We start from the raw sequence: 21,478 nt of genomic DNA on the forward strand, positions 1-21,478 counted from the left end.
TCGCTATTATATTGATGCTAACACAAAGCAAAGAATATATAAAGCACATGCTACTGCTAGCGAATATATGATGGACTCAACAGGAGTGTTATTAAAAGTAAAAGAAATAAGAGATGGCGTAACTTTCTACTATGATCAGTGTGGTCGTTATTACATTGATTCAAATGGTAAACGTATTTATAGAGATGAAGATCAATTGAGCGAATATGAAAATGATGGGTTAGGTAATTTAGTACGAATTCGTAGCCATTTAGACATATTTGATCCTTGCCCCGCCGATGCCCATGTGTCAGAAGATTTTAAATATTTAAAGGCGGTCGTTGGGCCTGCTCTTCGCGTGTGTATAGCTCATGTATTGATGCACCAACCCACGGACCCAGTTAAATATTTATCTCAACGGCTTCTAAAATACAGGCAAAATGAGGAATTGAAAGACCATCGCACGAGAGAAAGAGAAGCGTTAAATGCAGAAAGACAGATTATAGCAGAAGAAGAACGTGCAGCTGCTGAAAGAGCAGCTATGGAGGCTGCGCTTACTAGTCAAGGTGGCAGTGAAGCCAGCTACGATACCAACTTGTTAATGTATACCACTTTGCATCCAGACGATCCGGTTTCAGTTGGAGGAGCAAGTTCCAAATAGTGAATAAAAATATTTTTATTTTTGTACTTTTTAGTAACAATTTAAGTTTTCCATGGAAGGATAATTTATGTTTCCAAAATTTTAATGAATTAAAATGTGCATTTTTTTTCCTTTATTTTATTTCTATGATTTAAGGCGTAGCCTCATGAGTCGGTCGTCACTCGTTTGCAGCGACAATTCTGGTCACGTGATATGTAGCGATAAAGCTCAAAATTTTGAGCTTTGTCGCTGGGAAATGATCATAGATAATTAATACACTGCAAAAAACAACATCATTATCATCATCATCATCATCTCAGCCCATAGCAGTCCACTGCTGGACGTAGGCCTCTCCATCATTATATCGTCATTCAATCCTGTTCCTTTCATTTGTATAACTGCCACGGGTTACGAATGAGGTAAGGAAATCAGCAACACAAAGTCGCGTCCTAACCAGATTTATCGCAGCAAACGAGCGACCAGCGACTGCAGGAAGCCGCACCTGCTTACGAGCGACGAGCGACTGAATGAAGCAGTGACTTTTCGAGTCGCGGAAAATTTAATATGGGGTCACGTGACCATATTTGTCGCTGGAAATCTGCGTCGAGCGACTCCATGAGGCTACACCTTTTGTCAATGGTGTTGTGACAACCTACCAAAACGTTTGTGTTTTTAGTCTATGTTTCAATTTTTTAATCTGTGTGATTCTTGACAGGTCGGGTCGGCCATTTGTGAATTTTACGAAATCTTGATCAAGTTCATTCCGTTGATTTTGTCTTCTGTCGGTCGTATGTGATGAAATAATATAATCTATCGAACTCGTATCTATTCTATGTAAATATTAAATTCATAAAGAAAAATATTGCGTGATGTTTTCTCATACTTTACGCTGTTCACACTAATGTTAAGGTGAACTGAATAAAAACAATTTCTATTATAATGCATACGTATTTCCTACAATGATTAATCTTTTGGGGCAAGGTTCTTCAACATTTTATGTAAATTAGTATGTATTAGTGTAGCGTGACGTATTGTGCATTGAGTGTTGTCATCACGTGCGAGAACGTACACGGAGACTCGTTGTGAAGGATTGTGAAGTCGTAACTTGCATACTGAGTTGCTTGGTATAAAGTCATTCGCGATTTGGTTTGCGCCTGATGGCATTTGGTGATAGCGTTTGCTAGTGTTGTGTCAAAATGGTTCCGAAGCCTCCGCCGCCGCCAGGGCCACCGCCGCCTCCGGGCCCTCCGCCTCCGCCAGTGTTTGGAGGCGCCGCAAAGAGTGGTGGTGCTAATGATCGAAATGCCTTGTTAAGTTCCATAAGACAGGGTGCCAAGTTAAAAAAAACGCATACGGTGGACAAAAGTGGACCTTATATTCCTGGGAAAGTGTCGAATGTTTCTGGTAGTGCATCTCAAGCTGGGAATGGGGCGAGAAGTCCAGCGCCAATCCAGAATGGGGGTGGGGGCGGACCACCAGGCTTGGGTGGGCTCTTTGCTGGTGGAATGCCAAAGCTAAGAGCTACAGGAAAACTTGCAGGCAAGTAATCACTGGTTTTTTAAATTGGACCTTAAGTTGTTAAATTATACTTAATCTGAAACACCATTTGAATTGAGAAATGCCTTTGTATGCTAAATACTTTAAAAAAAAGGAACAGGTGAATAACATAGTGTTTTAATTTTCCAAGCATGCCTTAAGTAGTTTCTCTACTGGGCATAAAGCTTATCTAAGGATAGCAGTAATAAATAGTGGAAGTACAAGAATACATTTGAAATAATAAATTTATATGTCCTTTGGCATAAACAAAAAGATGCCTATGTCTAGTACTAAGTTTTACAAGTCTGATAATGATAATAGTAAATATTTTGAATTGAAGAATTTTATGTATGTTAATATCTTTCCATTTTTGGAAAAAAAAAATAGATTGAATAATATATTTTTTTCCTAATATAAGACCAAGGCCTTTCTCCATTCTGCCATCTGGTCAAATCCCATTTTCAATGTGTTTTGATTGCCATGTATGTAAAATTAAAATATAGTTTCACCTATTGTTAATTATTACAAAAAATATACCAATGGAATTAATTAATGTGGCTAATAACAGGGTATTATCATTAAAGATAATTAAAGTGAGTAGTTATTATAGATACAAATTGATACATTGAAGTTGATTAAACAGGCTTGTTACTAATGTAGTAATTTATTTTAACATGTTGTTTTTTAAATAAGTTATTTTTATTAAAAAAATAAGGGCAGACTTCTGCCTAGCTTCTGCCCAAGTGTGTTGGGGTCAGCTTTCATTCTTCCTGGTACACCACATAGATATAGATTTATTATTTTACATAGTTATTACCCAGGATTTAGGGGAGAGCTAACGGGGCGAAAGCCTCCATAAGCAGGGGGCTCAGAAGATCTTGAAAGAAAAGGCATCAATTATGCTCGAAATGAAAATAATTTGCGGGGGCATCCACTCCTTTACACCATGGCCTCTTGGCTCCTAAATCTGGCTCTGTTAATACCTGCCTGACCTGTTAAATCCATTATGGAAAGATGCAATAAGGCTTACCAGTCGGGATAATACTAGAATTTGTTTGAATGTTACAAGAAGTATGTCTTCCTCTGCTCGATGAAAAGGCCTCCAATTATCTGAATGAAATATTTTCTAGAGCTATGACTATATGATACCAACCATTGCCAGAACTCCACTCATTACAATAAAAATGATCCCATAGGAACATCAAATCAAAATAAAACCTATTCTATGTGACAATCTAGGTGATAAACTAACGGTGTGTATAGTTTTGTCCATTCAGTGGTCTATGCGTGAAAGAGTAGCAGTCATCCATACATACTTACAAAATTTCATGAGGTTTTTTTTCAAACATATATTACATTTGTGATTTAATTTATACAAACACCTTTCCTTTGATACATGACATTGTAACTTAAATTAAAAAGTAATTAAATTATTTAAGGACTTGTTTACATTAGCCATAAATATTTATTTAGGAAAACCAACTAGATAAATGTTTACAGTTAAATATGTAAGTAAAATAATGATCATGCTTATTTAACTACCTGATGATCATATGTGTTATTACTAAATACAATAAAATAAAAATCATTGTAAGTTTCAAACCTAATGGCTAGCCGTAGCTGATTATTTACTACATCTTCAAATACAACAAAAAAAAAATCTGCTGCAAGTAGCATACTTCCCATAAAAAAAAGCAAACATTTGATTGATTATATCTTTCCTACAATGTACTTATAAAATGTAAATACATACATACATCTTTTCTACTGACCAAAAAAGTGAAATGTTTAAAAAAATAACATTCTGGACTGAAATTTTGACTGAACCCCATTTGCAATTAATTTTATACTATAATTAATTGAATATATGTATAAAATACTTTTCATTCACTATCCACCCCAGTGAAGGTGGTTTCATACTGGAATTGAAGACTACACATGTATCAAACAAATCAGAAAGTATGAATGTCCGAATCATTCGGATATTGGTAACGTAATTACGACGCCGCGACGTAACGGCTGATCGAATCTGGCAGCTAGTAGTGTAGTACCGAGTTTGTATCCTGGATTAGCACATTTGGTTCTTTTAGTTGATTGATTAACTAATATGTTATGATGGATACTTTTAGATAGCCTAAAAAAGCTTAACATATTCTGTCCAGCTTTCTTTGGATCATGAAATCACACTACTATTATTGATGCGAAAGTATGTGTACTTCTTTACGCCCAAACGGTGTGACCGAGTGTGATGAAAAGGTAATGTCTTTACATCTATAACCGACAGGCAGGCTGGCTAGTACTAATATATACTACTTTACTAAATAATGCCAGAGCAAGAAAATAAGTACGTTTTACAGTAAGGCTTCTTGATTTACATCAGTAGTGATATAAAAAAACATAAACGTCTTTATAGATGTTCTACGATTACGAAAATACGATTTACAACAGGTACCACGCCAAATGGACAAGTTAAGAACGATGCACCTCGCTTCCCACCACCTCAACATCAGCCACAAAGAACTTCTCCAGATAAAGTCCGGCCAGCGATGCCGCCAGCGCCATCGATGGGTGGCAATGTCGGGGCTCTATCAGCAGCATTGTCAGAAGCATTGGCTGGACGTGATAGGGATACGAGGGAAGCTAGAGAACCGCCGAGAGAGCTCCCCAGAGAGCCACCGGCGAGACCTGCGGTTAGAAGACAGCCGAGTGACATCAGGACGAGAGGACCCCCTCCGCAGCCGCCCACACAGAAGCCGGCGATGCCTTTGGTGAGTAAAACTATTGTTTTTTTCAGTCACTATCACATTCCTGTAGGCTGCAGGCAATTTTTCAAAAATCCTTGTTATGACGTAAATTATTTCAGTACTAGTCAATGCATATTTGCAATTTACTGTTTGATCTTGTTTTGGCAAAGATGCTAACAGCTAATAATATAATAATTTCGAAGTTTTCGATATAAACTAAAAGAATACCGTATATTCTTATATTTTGTCCATTATTTTGGATCTCTGGAATGTAGGGTTTCAAAATGAGGAACAACAACCATTCCTTTACTAATTTACGCGGTGACGTTAAACGACAACCGATAAACTGCTGTTTACATCTTCCTTACTGCGAATCGTAAAAACAATGTGCCGTCAATTGTTATTTGCATCAGCAAACGTGATGTCCCTGGAGAAAGTTAGAACTTCATGTTATAATATTTGCCAGCCGTTGACGTCACAAATACGTGATTAAATGTCAATGAGAATTAGCCGTGACGATTGCGACTAATAATTCTATACAAAGTATAGGAAAAAGTAATGAAAAAAAAATCAACTGTAAGGAAAACAGAGATTTTCATAAATATATAACTTTACGCTTTTCCGTAGCTTAGATTTAGACATACCTTTGTGCAAGTTAAACCTATATCCCGGAAGTAAAAAATCCTGATTTCTATAAAATAATGATGTCCGAAATAGACATACTAATAAAATTAAGATCTCAAGAACGAATAATATAATCAATGAAATCCAAAACTAAGTTGATCTTGATCGAAAATAACATTATTAACCCACACAGGTATTGTGTATTGTAAAAATACCCTAAGCGGGGATGACGGCCACGTGTTGCAATAAAAAAATTAAAATATCACCACGTGGGTGGGGTCGAACCGATTTGGTAACTTGTTTACTTTTGTACCAAGCCCGTTCGTTGGTTTACCGCACTTCAAATATAGATTTTCTCTTTTTGTTTGACTTGTTAAAGTGGGTACACATTAAAAACAATTGTTGTTAAGACTTTTAGGGAAAGCGCAAATAGATCATAAGTTTCTTTTATATGTAACGTATACGATGTTATATATCCTGATCGAAAATAGATTTTAGATGTTTTGGAAACCTAAAGAGAGTTCTTTCTGCTGAATTAAATATGGCTTGGATGCGGTATTCCCTCTTCGCTCATAATATTGAAACAATTGGGAATCCCTCCGTAAACATCGATTTTATTGTTTCAAATACATAAATTGAAAAGACAACAGACATAAAAACCTCTTTTTTAGTTGTTGACACTGCGGCAAATAATTCCGCATTTTTATGTGGCAGTCGGTTTACCAAAACCCGCACCAAATTGTTTAAAATGATATCAATATGCATATGTCAATTACATTTGTATTCATAAACATCATCACTTTCCACCCCAAAACACTATATTATCTCAATACTTAACTGAACCGATGTATGAAATAACGCCAATACGTGCCTTAGCAAATTTTCAAAATAATCTTTCGATTGCGTCAAAGAAATGCCACATTTCTATTGTTCGCTTCAGATGAAGCTGAATCGTATATAACCTTGACAACAAAGATCATGCTTATCATACCACTCACATTTCTTAATTTATTGTTCTGATTATACGGATTCAATAACAGTTATAACCAAAATAAAAAGTCGCTTGCGTTATATTTTCAAGTCATATATTGTCTTGACTAATATACGCATTGTTTAAATTCATAAATATTGTTACGCAGACAAAGAATCGTGAAACAATTAGTTAAAATTACGTATCAAAATATTATGTTATCTGGAATGTAGGCATAAAAGTAAAAGTCGATGAAATCACACTATTTGCTTATGTAGCCTTTGACATTTTGATTAATCGTTTGATGTTAATATATTTTATTTATACAAGCCAATCGCTCCTTCATTACTCACAGAGTTTCGTCGTCTACTAAACGATAGAGAATGATTAAATGGCTTTTTCTACCTTCTTTTGATTTTTCCAATTTTGAGCTTATAATACGTAAATCCAAGGAAGATTTGTGTGAACGGAGCCGCGGGCATAAACTAGTTTTAGAGAGAAATCAAATTTTCTGGGTTGAGTTCATGGTTCCATGTCTCCTCTGAAACCTATACGCAGCGCACATTGTAATATATCTACAAGACAGATAGCCACGTCATTTGCACCAGAGTTTCGTTGTTGTTCCATGCAAGTGCCTGTTGCCAAACGTGAAACAAAAGTTTTAATTTAACTACCCAATAGTGCCAAGCTACTCGAACGTAACTAGTGTGTTGGCACAAATTATAACTTTGAGTACCACTATCGGGTATATTACTTTCGTGGTGTAATTGGGTTCCAACGTGGTCTGCTGGAGTAATGAATGTTGGCAATCGGCAATGTTTAAATTTCCATGTATGAAGTTATATACTTCATACCGAAGAGCAGATTTATTATCCTTTGGGGGCTTGCAAGTGTCAAAAATCGTGCGTAATACCATCTCTGAACAACTTAACACACAGACAGACTTCTGATCGTCATAGTAAGGCTTCAAGCAGCCTAATTAAAACTTAATAGTTGTAAAATCAGCTTCAAAGGTCACTGGCTATCTAATTACGATGTTCGTGTTATTATTACAATAATAATCATATAAATTGTGTAGATAGCGGCCTTGCCAGCTGATACCGTTGGTAGTCACGTGGTTTCAGTAGTAATCTAGGTGATTCATCCTAGGGAATCTGAAATGATCATCTTTCAAGTAAGACGAAATGAATTTTGCCTTTGTTTCTTTGTCTCTGCTGTATCGACGTTGATTAGTGTTAGGGATATTTTTTTGTTGTGCTCTTCAGCTTGAAGAGATTTCTTTTAGTTGTATTAGATATATTGACTGGTGTTGATTCCTTCGAGACTACTCTCATTTGTACAGCACACTCGGGTCAAGTGAGATTTATTCCCTACCTTAAATTGAACAGTAGTGGTCAACCTGTTTACTGAATTCATTCTTTCCCAAGACTTTTTGAAAGGAAAATGTTTTCCTGAATTTTCTTGCGTGGTGCCGGGAATGTATATCGTTGTCTTTGATTCATATATGTTGTTCTACCAAATCCTGTCTAGACAAGCAAACAGTATCATAGCAAAACATTCTGTTTCTGTCTTTCTGACAACACCAATGACACTTCATGGTCATAAAGAGTGCCCATAATGGGCAACGCACGCGATTACTCCGGAGTCCGGACGCAGCGAATCGTGCCGAGGCATGTATTCAAAATGTTTCCGGCACAGGCAAGGGATTACTGAGGTCAAACGGGGGAAAATAGGGCGTGGTCGGCACACAATTTATTATTCTTAAGCGAAATGGGCACAAGGAGGTTTTTATACCCACCCCCGTAATTCAGCATACCTTATTATTATACCTGCTACGCTTGATTTGACAGAACATCATAATTGAGCGTACAAGCTTATCCTCCTTTACAGATAGTTTTCGGCCATTGAGTAGAATTCGTTTTCTGTTTTATAGATCACCGTTTTGTTAGAGATACCACCGTTTTGTTCCTCCCGGATTCATCCGTGGTCCTGAATAATAAATACAACAGGATTATGTTTGCCTCTAGGGATTTGAATGTTGTATGAACGTGTTTGGTTCTCATAATTATGAAATGGACTTGTTTGCAATATCAGTTTTTACTCTTGATTTCTCCTGGGTTAGTTATTTGGCTCTGTAATAAAAAATATTCGCAAAACATTTAGTGGAACCAGCGTTTTAAAAAGAATCATCTATTTTCTGCAGAAACATAACCTTTTTGTCACTCAATCGCTAATGTCCTGATAATAACGTATGATAAAGTTTGAAAAGGTGAATAGACGGAGGATGACATGAGAGACAATGAGATATTTTTTTTTCCAGTACTCACCATTTAACGGATTTCCTAAGCACATCAAAGTATAGCACACACCTGGTCCCTTATCTTTTCTCTTTGTTTTGTTTTTTATCGATTGCCGAGGATTTATTCCTGCCGTTGTCACGGGGAAACTGAGATACTGTACGGTTTAATCATCATCATTAATTTTACTCAATTATTTATCCAGGTATATTATATTATCTATATACACGTAAAATGGGCTTGAAATATTTTGATTATGAGACAACATGCGAAATCATAGCATAATTATATTTAGATTCACTTGCATTTGATTTTAACGATAAATATTGATACGAGAAAAAAAAAACAGATTGATATTATCTCCACAATTATATAAATGACGTGTTCAATATCATGATAAACTTCCTGCATTGGCCCGAATCAAGGGGCGATGATATATTCGTAATAAGTGTTTTTATTTTTTTGTCGATTTATCACGATGAACATCTGAATCGATTGAATATCAAGCTCTTATCATTGTATCGTGTCCAAAAAGGATATGCAGGAAAAAACTTTATTAAAAACTTTGATTTATCTCTCTGTATAATATATGTTAAAATTTACTTATTTTTTTTTTGGTTCTAAAGACCAACGCGTAGAAATCTTGATCCTAAATTCAGTTACCCTTGCGTGGATTCTCAGTCTATTCTTAATACCACACGGTTCGGACTTAAAGTAGAATTGAAACGTAAAATAGTGTAATAGTTTATTATTGTAGAGCTAAGGCAACATCGGTATCAGCTGATTAAATTGTTATCGTGCTACCCGTTACTCGAACCAAGTATTATCTGATAATTATCAATAACACGTTTTAGTTACACGATTTCATTTGATTTTATTCACTTTATTTCTATTACTATTTTAGGATTATAGTCAGGTATTTACTGTTTAATTATGTTAATTATGTAGATATATAAAGTACAAATAGATTGTGCGTCATGGATGAGATCTCGGCATAGTATTGGTTAATTGATGATGGAGTTCGGTACACTCACCTCATTAATTATTTACTAGATTGATAATTTGGTTTAATTTACACGTATTTAATAAGTAAATTCGTTAATTGTCTGTGGTCTGCTATCAATAGTCGTGTCAGAACAGTGCCTTTCGTTCAAAACAAACAAACCTCTTTTGAACATTGAGTTATTACAAAAGACGTTATTCTAGCTGGCCAGCATTTCCTGGTGGTCTCGTTAAGAATAACAAAAGTGTTAAAACCTTTTTTATTGCCAGCCATTTGAAGCGCTGTGAAACCCATTGCCTAAGCTCGTGAATTCATAGAGACGATTTTTGTTTTTATCTTTATTATCTTTGCGTGATAAGATATAACAGACTGACACAAACATATTAATTGAATTTAGAGAATTTACAGAATGTTGATATGGCGCCTGTCAATACAAACCTTGATTAAATTCCTCCATCCTAATGCTATTTGGTTAATTACTAATTAGATTTTTGTGACATTTAAGGAAGCCATACTATGACTTTACACTAACAATTAAATGAATTCCACCGGCTTTAAAATTCGATAGCAAAATAACGAAGTTGTTTTAGTAGTAATGGAATTTTCGAATATGGAACATAGCGCCGGAATAAAACTATTCCGTTGATTAGTTTTCCGGACGTTACTCTTTGACCGCGTTTCGCAAACAATATGTGATACGAAAATAGGCCATTGCTTCTGTTAAAATAATTACTCCACATCACTATTGTGCCATGCGCTATCAACACTAGCTGACCTGGTATATTGATTAAACGAGTAAATGTTTTTTTTTCATTAAACACATCAACGTTTATTAAGAACTTCTCATTCTTAAAGACGTAAATATTCTGCAATCGTCAGATCCTGCAGAAGAGAACAAAAGATGATTTGCCACCTTGTTCTCATTCGAAAGTAACATCAATGTCAAGTTAATATTAGATAAGAATGATAAAACACGAAACTGCTAAAAGATTATGTTATTTCAAGATATATAAAGTTGTGCAAATATTAAAACTAGTTTTATATCTTCAAGAAAGTAGAATAGTCTTGTGCAATCGACAGATCGTTGTTCAACATCTACCGGTAATGCGCCATTTTGTAAATTTGCTTTTGACGTTTGTCCGAAATTTCGAATGTGGAAGGCGATAAAAGGGCGTCTGATTTCTTAAATGAAGTAAAGTTGCCAGCTCGAAGCCGGTTCATCTTGCACATATAAGGCAAAGTGAGTTGCAGACATAAAATACTTCACCAGATGTCCATCTGAATATTAAACGAGTAGGCGCTTTTATTAAACTGGTTTAACGTATTTACATAATTCGGTTATAGTGCCAAATACTTATCCAAAAATTGAGCATAATGTGATGCAATATGAGCCAACGTTAATACGTACTTTCTTTGACACGACAGGTTTCTTTACATAAGGTGACATAACTTATAGGCTATGGATGATCTGATGATTAATGAGGATATTAATACTCAAAATTATACAGGCAAAGTTTATTTATTGTCTACGCTCGATAGTTTCTTTTACATATAATTTGTCTTATCTTACAAATCGGTGTCATAAAACGAAAGTTACGATGCTTGAATTTGGACTTTTTAATGTTTGCTATTCAATAATTTCGCAACGGCTACATGGATTTATGTTTAATACTGGTAAACAACAGAAAGATGTTTAATTTTTATTTGAAGTAAGAATTAGCTAACCTTTATTCAGCGTAAATTCTAAAGACAATGGTAGAGATATGTACATTGAATGAAAACTTTTTTAAACCTCTCTGGACGCTAAGATAAACCTAATTGAATACCTTTGAGCCTCTCAAAATGCACTTGGAATTTTATAGTATTAAAGCGAAGTTTAATATTAAAAACCTCAAGAGGGACAATAATATTAGTCATTACAAGTTGTAGTCATGTCGCTTGGCCGTGAATATTAATGAACTGTGATTGTGAATCACAAGATTGTATTTACATTCGTCCGTCACTTTTGCGGACTTCGGAAGTGGGAAATCAATGTTTTTGACTCATTGCTTTTCCCTTTATCCTGTCTTATTTCCTCTTGTGTTGCTTCATCAAAGAGTGGGAAGAGTAATATTGAATTTGGCTCTGAGATCCAACCTCAAAATTAAGACTGTTACTGATGTTTCTGCACTATGTTGCTCTACGCAAAGTTTTGCTTCTCGCTTCCACAACCGCCAGTAAATATAGCTTCCCTCTATTCACTTTCCTCCAATAAAACACCATATTTTCTTTAACATTTATCTGACTGACTATCCCTACAATAACATCAACAGAGAAAAGGGCATCGAGACATGTTTATTTGCCTTTATGAGCTGTGTTTACTATTGGTGATGTATTATTTACTAAAGTATCGGTTACGTAAACATAGCTGTTTATACTTCTATTAATAAATACTGAGCCTACCTTTTATGTATTCAGTTATTTCTGTTCGTGAATTTATTGCCAATGTCATTGCTCCAGTTACTGTGATTGATGTTCTAGCGTTATTATTGCTACTGAATCCAATATTATTTTGATAAAACCTCCTTTATTGAGCTCGTGTTGTTACGAAGCGTTATCTTTGTAAACAAGAAACTTTATGTGCATGAGAACCGAAATATAATCGACAATAATATTAGTAAAAAGCTTTTTATATTATCGTTTTTTAAACTACTTAACTTTGTTCTAAATCTATTCTCCTATATTTTTATTCCATTTCCCAAATGTTTCCAGTTATATGTTTTAGTTTTCTACATTGTGAAAGGAAAACATATTGACTTCGACGTCTGTGATTTATGTCGTCGCTATGACCACTCATAAAGTGAACATACTCATCAAGCTATGAGCCTTGGTTTGTGGTGTCATAAAGATACTTTCTTTTGCAATAATCGGTTTCTATCCATGAGTAATTCATAGCACATTGAATAGGCAATTTAAGAGAGTAGAGTCAGTTGTCTTTGTACTCATTTTGCCGGTATAATTATTTTGGCGAAAAATCCTCCTCTTACATCGGGAACGTATTTTATTTAATACGAAATTAAGTAATGTTCATGTTCCGTACACTTGTAATTTCTTCTTTCTTTCTTTCATCAACAAAATTAGTATAATGCTTTCTCTTAATGTGTAAGATGTTTATGTTTAATTTCGTGTATTCATTTACTTAATTAAACAGTTTGGTTTGCGGCATACATTGTAAACAGTCACTGACCTGAACAATGTCGCATTCTCAACTTAAAAATCCTTTTCCTTTGAATATACACCTACTTATTACATTTTAATACCTACATACAGTTTTTCACGTTTCGTGACTGTAATTGCGAAGGGGTGACTACGTCGGCCTGTACAACCTGGAATTATAACTGTTTCTGTAATGTTTTTGTGGTAAAGCTGAGATTTTGCGATTTATCGTTGTGGAACTAATGTATGAAGAAAATTTAACGTTAACTTAATGGGTTAAAATACTGTATAATGATTGTCGATTTTTCACCTACCTAGTAACTTGTCTCGTGTAATATTATTCGGTAGACGTAATAAAGCACTTAGGTCAGTCTGTTGACACCCACAGCGCCTCCGACTCGATCGTACATAATCAGGTGTCTATATTATCAGACTGGGTCGGATTGAGCAAAGCCGTTGCATAACCAGACGCCGGCTCACCTTGTTCTTCCAAACGCTCCCGGCCATCGGTGAAGGTTATTTTCACTCATCGATACAGATGTTTTCGTTTTGATATCGCATGAGAACCAACTTGTTAAAGTGCAAATGTTCAGATCTGTTAATTGATGATGTGAATTCAGATGTTCTTAATAGAAAATCCATTATCTACTAAATAATGAATACCAGAGACTTTTGGGTAAGCAGCGTAACATCGTAGGAATACCACCTATCTGTCATAGGCAACACCGTCTTCCACAGTTTCAAATAAATGGTTTCTAGGAAATACCTTCTAATAATTGATACCACATGCTCTTCGGATGCAAGGACCGACTGTTCGCGCTTATTCTCCGATACATCTAAGTCATTGAAGCATAATTAGCTCGTATAGAACTTTTCTGTTCCGCGTATCTGGGCAGTGGTCACAGGTGATGTGATTCAGCCGCAAGGGCGTTGTATAACCGCAGTTTAACTTGTAAACCGTGTCAACAAGGAATCATTTGAGTCATCAGTCCTCATGAGTCATTAGATGGGTGGTACTCCATGATTCACCGGATAATGTATCTTGTGGTGTTGTGATAGGAGTTTTAATTAGTTGCAGAGCGAGGTCGGGTTTGGTCCTACTGCAAGCGAGCTGTTATTCTACTTATGGCTTGAGTGAATTATTTGGATTTTCTTCCTTGTAGAGTATAATACGGATATCCCGAAGTACTAAATTTATAGACGCGACGTATTGAGTGACACACAGGATAATTGTTCTTGTAAGATTTAGCGGAATAAAGCTCTATATTATTTAATTCTAATTGACATAATATTCATTGATTTTCATAAAGTGACGCCGCAGTCTATTAATAATTCTTAGTTTATATTCTCTGTTATGCTTATATCCAAAACTCTTAACTCATATCCTTTCCGTTATAAGTTGTATTGGTTGACATATAGACAAATCAAGTTAGGAAGCAGTTCAGTGCATAATATAAAACTACCAAGTAAATACCCTGTTATCAGAAGGAAAACTGATACAGAAATAGTCAAATAGCGCGTGTATTCGATAACCCACTATTACTGCTAAACGTTATTTAAAATCAATATTTTAAGATATGACCCAAAGGCTGGCTTTTACCTCGCTCAGAGGATTAGCATTGCCATTCAACGTGGCAATGCTGCCAGCCTTTTGGGCACACTCCCAGCCGGCAGCGATGCCGATGAATTTTTTGATGCCTTGATTAATTATTGTTTGTTTTTTTTTTCGTATTAAACTTTATTGAAATGTATATAAATAGTATTCAAACTATCATCATGTAAAAGGAATTAAATAATATTTTAAGATAAGTTAAATGAGGACTTCTTTAAATGCTAAGACTCGGTGCCCATTAGAATTTCGGTAGGTTTAACTTAATGGAACTCTTGTATGCGTGGGCGCAGTGTACCGGTCTGCCCGCTCGCGATCTGAACACAGCCTCCTACATTTACGTAGGTTTCATCGGGCGGACACTTTCGCAACAGCTGACTCACACTGATAACAATTATATCAGTGCATTGTTTATTTACAATCGTAATTGTCAGTAATCGATTGCTAAGAGATGGCCATTGCAATAACTCTCACAGTACTTCCGCGTCCGTATTCATAGCTTGGTTGGCGAGTTTATTAGCAACGTACCTATTTCTCGTTTAATTAGTACTGGTTATGAATCATGACTATGACGTATGATTTTATATCACACGTTTCCAACTTCTGAATATTTTTTGACTAATGCGCGTTAGTTAATACCTCTTTAGCAGATGTTTTTCCTTACAATTTTATTACAAAGAGTTATTCATGGTGTTTTTAGCCGGTTTTCTCCATAGGAATGACATTTTGGAACTTCGCAATTAATCCAGATCAGAGTGTTAATAAGTTTACTGGAAATAAAAACGTTTTAATTTTGTTTTTTTCTTGTGCTCAACATTTTTTCCTCAATTGGCTTGATAGCAAGCCGAAAGTCAAAAGACCAGTTCCCTTTGAACGAAATTACTTCGAGAGCACTGACTTTAAAAGAGACAAGAAAAAGCTGAGACGGCGTCTGGTTTTTTGTCTGAAATAACAAGCCCGCAATGACCAGTCGGGGTAATTCATGCGCGTATCTTTTTGTACGTCTTTGTCTGCAATGGGACATCAGGTTTGTCGACTCCAAGGACCAAAAAGGATAACTGTGTTGACGGACCACCGGACTTGAAACTATCTTTTAAACTATTCTGATTACTAAACGATCTATTGTATGAGGAGAATTTTGGCATTGTAAAACTGCGGTTGCTCTTTGATTGTATAACGCGATGGTATCGTTGGACCATGTAGAGGCATAAGTTATTGTTCCAAGCTCGTGCCTACATTCGCAGTGTTTTGGCTCACCGCCAGCGTGCGTCATAAAGGGGCTTATGTTTAAATGCTATTGGAGGCTGTTAAACTAGATGAGAAGTCGTAGTTATTATGGATTCGAAAAAGCATTTTATACATTTTGAAGTCTGTATTTTTTCAGTGTGTGTGAAATGTGTACTTGTCTCAATTAATTTCTCCTATAAATTTGAGATATGAGGTATTTTTATAATACTAGTGGTGTAGTGTGGTCAATGATATAAAACACCATATTAATCATTTATTTTCTCCAATTTGTCCAGAGTTCGTCGGACTCTGTGCTGACGAACAACTCGATATTGGACCGCATCAGCAACCTGCAGCAGCAGCAGACCTCAGAGCAGACCATCACGCAACATGTGGCCACCACGTTGCACAGGAACAAGAGCTCGCTGCACTCCACCGGACAGGGTGCGCTTGGTAAACACACTATACTATTAACACTATTCACTATTGTTATTAACAGCTACTAGTGCGTAACTGTAGGGCAAACACCTCACTCCTTCTATTTATCTCGGTCTATGGCTAGCAGAGGAAAGTTTCTTGCGAAAGAGTCGAGTGCATCCCGCCATTTTCATCAAAGAAAATTTGGCTTTTTTTATGATTCAATAATACCACTCAAGGGGCACGATATCCAATTAGGTAGGGTAATTACTCCAGGTAGGTGATTGCAGGTACTTTAATAATTTGACCTGCATGTTTGCCTTTTAATTTTTAATAGGGAAGGAAGGACAAAATTCCACTAACCAAATAATGATTTACCTAACGTTTTTAATAGAATTCGCTTTGCGTCACCAATTTACATTATTTGTCAATATTATCAATTTAAATTAAACGATTAATTACATTGTTCCAATTGCATTTTATTATGATTGTTTCTAACAAGTTTTTCCTCTGTATTGAAAATAATGTCCTAAATAGGTAATGTTTTCAACTAAATCGGTTTAACCAAATATGTTCATATAATTTAATTTTTGTCTCCTTTGGTCAAATGCATGTAAATTGTTTAATAATAAATAATTGGAACTGATGATGCACTGGTTTGCGTGGATCGCATTTTCCTGTTTGTATTTGTAATTTTAAATGGTTTTGGATAGGTGAGGACAAAACATTTTGACGAATAATAATAAGATGATATGTAAATTGTAAATATGTGTATCGTTGTATTTACGTCAAATTACGTTTCAAAAAGATCCTCTTTCCCATTTGTCTTATCTCCATTCTTTGTTACCGCCCACTTGTTGAAGAATTGTCAATGAGTCCGTCGAATTAGTGTGTAGATTACACCAAAATACTGAAGTGATTGAATTTTTCGTTGATTTTTATTATTTCCTGATCGTAACCTTAATTAAAACTTGTAAGGGTTTAGCTATTTCGAAACGACATTATTTTCCCTCGATGGTTAAGATAGATATAATAAACTAGATGGAAGAAAAAATTGCCGTTTGTTAAAGAAACCGTTCTCTATTCATATAACTACAAGGGCACATAACACAGAGCACTATGCAAAATATAAATACCTTGCTTAAATAATTCATAGAAGTCCATATAATTTCAGGTGGGAGTATGACGTCACTGTCATCGGCGCCGCCAACCCCGACCCCGGCCTCCTCGCTCTCCACATCAGACCTGTGCGAGCGACCGACTCGCATCAGCCACGGCAAGCCGAACCTCGCGCCGAAGCCGCCGGCGATGGCCCCTCCGCCGCCGAACGATACCAGGCCGTCGCCACCGCCGAAGAAGCTGATCACTAATGGGAAGATCGCTGCTAGAGCACAGAGTATGAGAGTGCCCAGGTTAGTAATAAAATTCGGCGAAGAAATTGCCTTTTTCAGAGAGGAAATGGAGTTTTTGGTGTTGTGTATCCCACAGTTGAATCACGAGTTTAATTTTAATATATCATGGCAAAATATGCGCTCAGGTTAGATGTACAAAAAGCTGAACTATCTATCAGCTCTCTTTTTATCTAAAATCATTGAAAATGTTGATATTTCAACGTTCTCTCGATTTACTAGCCTGGTTGTTCAATGGTTACCTTTTCCTATTCTCCCATTTTAGATCACCACCAGCGTCGCCATCGTCACCGCAGACGGGAGGGACGCGGCCCTTCAACCTGCCGCCCGCTCCTAACAACCCACCAATCGGTACTAAGAATCCTGCCTCACATTTCGGTAAGAATCTATTCATTGTTTGATATATCACTATTCTACATTGTACATGTTTTGGATTTGGAAATTTCATTGTATATCATTTTCAAAATTAATAGTTTTACGACATTAATTCACACCTCACACCTCAAAAACACTTTTACTGTCCAGAACTCTTTGAACTAATATTTACATGATTTATTATTTTTGACAGTCATATTCACCTCTGTTCAACACATAATATAGTACCATTACGTCCGCAGGCACGCTGCGAGCCCCGCGCGGGCTGCGCCCCCCGGGCGTGTGTCCGCCGCCGCCGCCGGGCGCGCCGCCGCCGCCGCCGCCCGCAAGGCACACCAACCAGCCTCCGCCGCCGCCGCCACCACATCATCGTCAATCGGTATGATACATGCCCACGATATAAACTTCAATGTTTACAGAAATCAACACAATAAGAAAAAAGGAAAAATCCTTAAAAATATATCTTGAGCTTTTCCCAATTCCATGTTGAATATAACTAGGCGTTCTGGAACCCAAACAAAGGTAGGCCAGGGCTAAAGCCTAAAGGCCAGATAAAGACGACGTCATTGACATACATTAACCAATAGAACAGCCCTTAAGGGTATACCAACAAATAGCCCATATTAATCAAAAGCACCACATACTCTAGGAACTACTACACTACATCAGAAAGATTTAAACTATCGATCGACTGCAGTCTCGAAACGGTAAAATGTGGGTCTTATGTTCTAATAGCAGCAATGATCCATTTCCAGAGCATGAACGGCGACGAGGGCGTGGCCCCGCAGCCGCCAGTCCGCGGCTCGTCCATGCGGCCGCTGGACCTGGAGGCTCGCTTCGCGGAGCTGTTCCACCCGCCGTCGTACTTCCCCGAGCCCGACCAGTTCAAGCGCATCGCCAAGGGCTACAGCAGCGCCACCGTCGCCGGTAAGTACGCGTAACCGGCGGCCACTCTAGCTCACCACTCCGGTTACTATCTGGTCGGTCGATCCAGCTTTGTAGGTCGATGTCAAGGTTTAAAACCTCGGCTCCATCGATCAATGACGAACTTTATAGTTTTATGTGAGAATTCTGTAGAACTTTACGTAGTATTAGTTCGCGATTGGATGTAGTTGCACTTAGTAATGGATACTGAGATAATAATTATAGATCAAATTAATGATCATTACAAAATGGTGCCGTCCGCTCCATTTTCCTTGACTTTAGTTTTACGGACAGTAAAACATGATCAAAAATGTTTGAAGTCAAAATATTCTTTATTTTTGAATGCGACTGACATTACCAGCCTGACAAATCAGGACTGATAAATGAAGTACTTTTCCGTACAATTCAGTTTTGTCATCATGACAATAATATAATCGTTACAAAAGTAACCCTAGGGGTGTGACCCTAACTCTTGATAAGCATCGATATTTCCTATCGAGTATCGATACACTTGAAAACAAAGATTACAAATATCGATGTTCATTTATTAGTTATATGAAGAGCAAAACGCACAAGCATGCTCTGCTTAGTCATATAAATAACCTAGTTCTAGATATTTAGTTTTACGATTAAGTGCAATAGGTACAAGTCAAAATTTGACACGCATAATATCTAAGTAAAATTACTTTAGTCATGGATATAATTTTTTATGCTAATATTACTTCGTCTTGGAGTTTAAATTGTTATATTATAATGAAGTATTATTTTTGTTATTTTATTGTATCGTTACGTGCATGACCGCATGACGTTTTGGTTAAGTGTCTTCATGGAGACTGAAATTCGATTTAAAGTTGCGCGTTATTGTACATTTTGGAGAGAATTCAATCTTTGTTGAAATGTAAGAATCAATTTCCTCTTACAAATACTTTGTGCAAAATGTACAAATGCGCGCTATATATTTATTTGTACTGAACTATACTTTGCTAGGCACTGCACATAGTAGTATAGACATAGTGATACTCTATGCTTAAATTAAATTATCGAGATAAGTTATCGAAATTGTTCTTTTTATAGTACATTTATTTGAATATAAAGTACAGTGATTATTTTTCCAAAAATTACGCATTTAATTTGTCATTCCCTTCGATCGGCATTATTCTATTGGTTGTAGTTTTAATGCAATATTTCAAAACCTTGGTCACGGACATTCTGCATTCAATTAATAGTGGCCCATGTTACTAACAAATGAGTGTTATTATTTAATTAAAATACTGACTAGCGGTTTGATAATTCTATATAAGTATTAATCTGGTATATATTTTACTGACCTATAAATCAAATCAGCAATTAGATAATGCTGAGAACTTAAAGAGCGTACGATTGACATCACATTTTAAAGTAATCGTTTACAAAGCTATAATGGGCGACAGGATAAGTAGCAATATATATTCACATTCAAAATATCTGTTTATGTTTTTAGACTAGAATATCATGTGCACATCACCTCTAGTCTCAACAAATATTGCGAGTATGTTTTACGTGGGAATTATGCACTCAGCACGAAGCAAACTGGTTTCTTTCAACACCTGGGGATAAACTGGTATTCCTGAAAATATATAACATAGCACCTGTGTTAAGAAAACAAGACAGTGTTGTCATATCAAAAACAATGAAGTCGTAACTTTTTTTTTCCACAAATCGTAAATATTGCACCTGAGTCAGTATTTTGATTGTCGACACTCCACGTACCAATGCAAATTCATAAGTATCGTATCACTTATCGTTAAATCATTCGATTATACCAAATTATAATTTCATTATTTTTTATATAAGCGTCTTATTTTTATTTACTGAGCGTTTTGTTCATCATTTAGTTATTATTATCGATAGGACTTTTACCAATGTATCGCGTTGAGTCATTAAGATTATTTATATGTAATTATATTTTATTATAATAATTTAGTTTATGTATTTAATGAATCGGTTGTTTTGATTCGTTTAACTTGTCAAATGCTTGCACGTTATACATATAGCGATACGGAAAGTTATGTAGACGGAGATATGAACTATGTTGTGATTTCTTTTTTAATATAGTGAGGTGCCATTACTGCAGATTTTTATGCTATTGTTGTACCTGTAACGCTTCATGCCCATATTATTTCACTTTGACTTAAAGCTGCTCAGTAAATTGCTTAACTGCCAATAAGCCTTTGGCAAACTTAAGATTCTTTTTTAAAAATGCTTTTTTTTACAATTACTTTCAATTTAATTTTGATATACCTATGCACCATTTTGACAGTATCGCTGCCTTATTCATGTAGCAGTTAAGAAATTTAGTGAATGGGCCAACGAATACGCTTTCATGTATTGAAACGCAACCGGTATTGTGATAGTGATGTGTACGACGCTCATATTATTTATAATATTATTTTTTGGATAATAAAAGAGTAATCCTACCAATCAGTTGTCGTGAATTTTATTGTCCTAACATAATAATTGTAGTAGATGCTTGTTTGTGTTCATCTATAC

General features: G+C 36.0%; 1 protein-coding gene across 1 annotated transcript; it reads left to right on the forward strand.

Annotated features, from left to right (window-relative positions):
- The first annotated feature begins 1,356 nt into the window (after window positions 1-1,356).
- On the forward strand, window positions 1,357-21,412 carry LOC113499053 (formin-like protein 14). The gene is made up of 7 exons (XM_026879388.1): window positions 1,357-2,158; window positions 4,604-4,923; window positions 16,121-16,277; window positions 17,416-17,653; window positions 17,916-18,028; window positions 18,268-18,404; window positions 18,781-21,412. Exons 1-7 carry the CDS (start codon window positions 1,816-1,818, stop codon window positions 18,964-18,966), a joined length of 1,494 nt encoding a protein of 497 aa, XP_026735189.1. The 5' UTR covers window positions 1,357-1,815; the 3' UTR covers window positions 18,967-21,412.
- The last annotated feature ends 66 nt before the right edge of the window (window positions 21,413-21,478 follow it).

Source organism: Trichoplusia ni, chromosome 11 (genome assembly GCF_003590095.1).
Source record: "Trichoplusia ni isolate ovarian cell line Hi5 chromosome 11, tn1, whole genome shotgun sequence".
In the NCBI taxonomy this organism is placed as follows: Eukaryota; Metazoa; Arthropoda; class Insecta; order Lepidoptera; family Noctuidae; genus Trichoplusia; species Trichoplusia ni.

What these genes read in the sequence shown, in the direction of transcription:
- LOC113499053 (XM_026879388.1), top strand. Translation starts at nt 1,816, where the DNA reads ATGGTTCCGAAGCCTCCGCCGCCGCCAGGGCCACCGCCGCCTCCGGGC. An exon ending in AGCTACAGGAAAACTTGCAG is followed by an intron (nt 2,159 to 4,603) that starts GCAAGTAATCAC and finishes GATTTACAACAG; the next exon opens with GTACCACGCCAAATGGACAA. An exon ending in GAATCCTGCCTCACATTTCG is followed by an intron (nt 18,029 to 18,267) that starts GTAAGAATCTAT and finishes TTACGTCCGCAG; the next exon opens with GCACGCTGCGAGCCCCGCGC.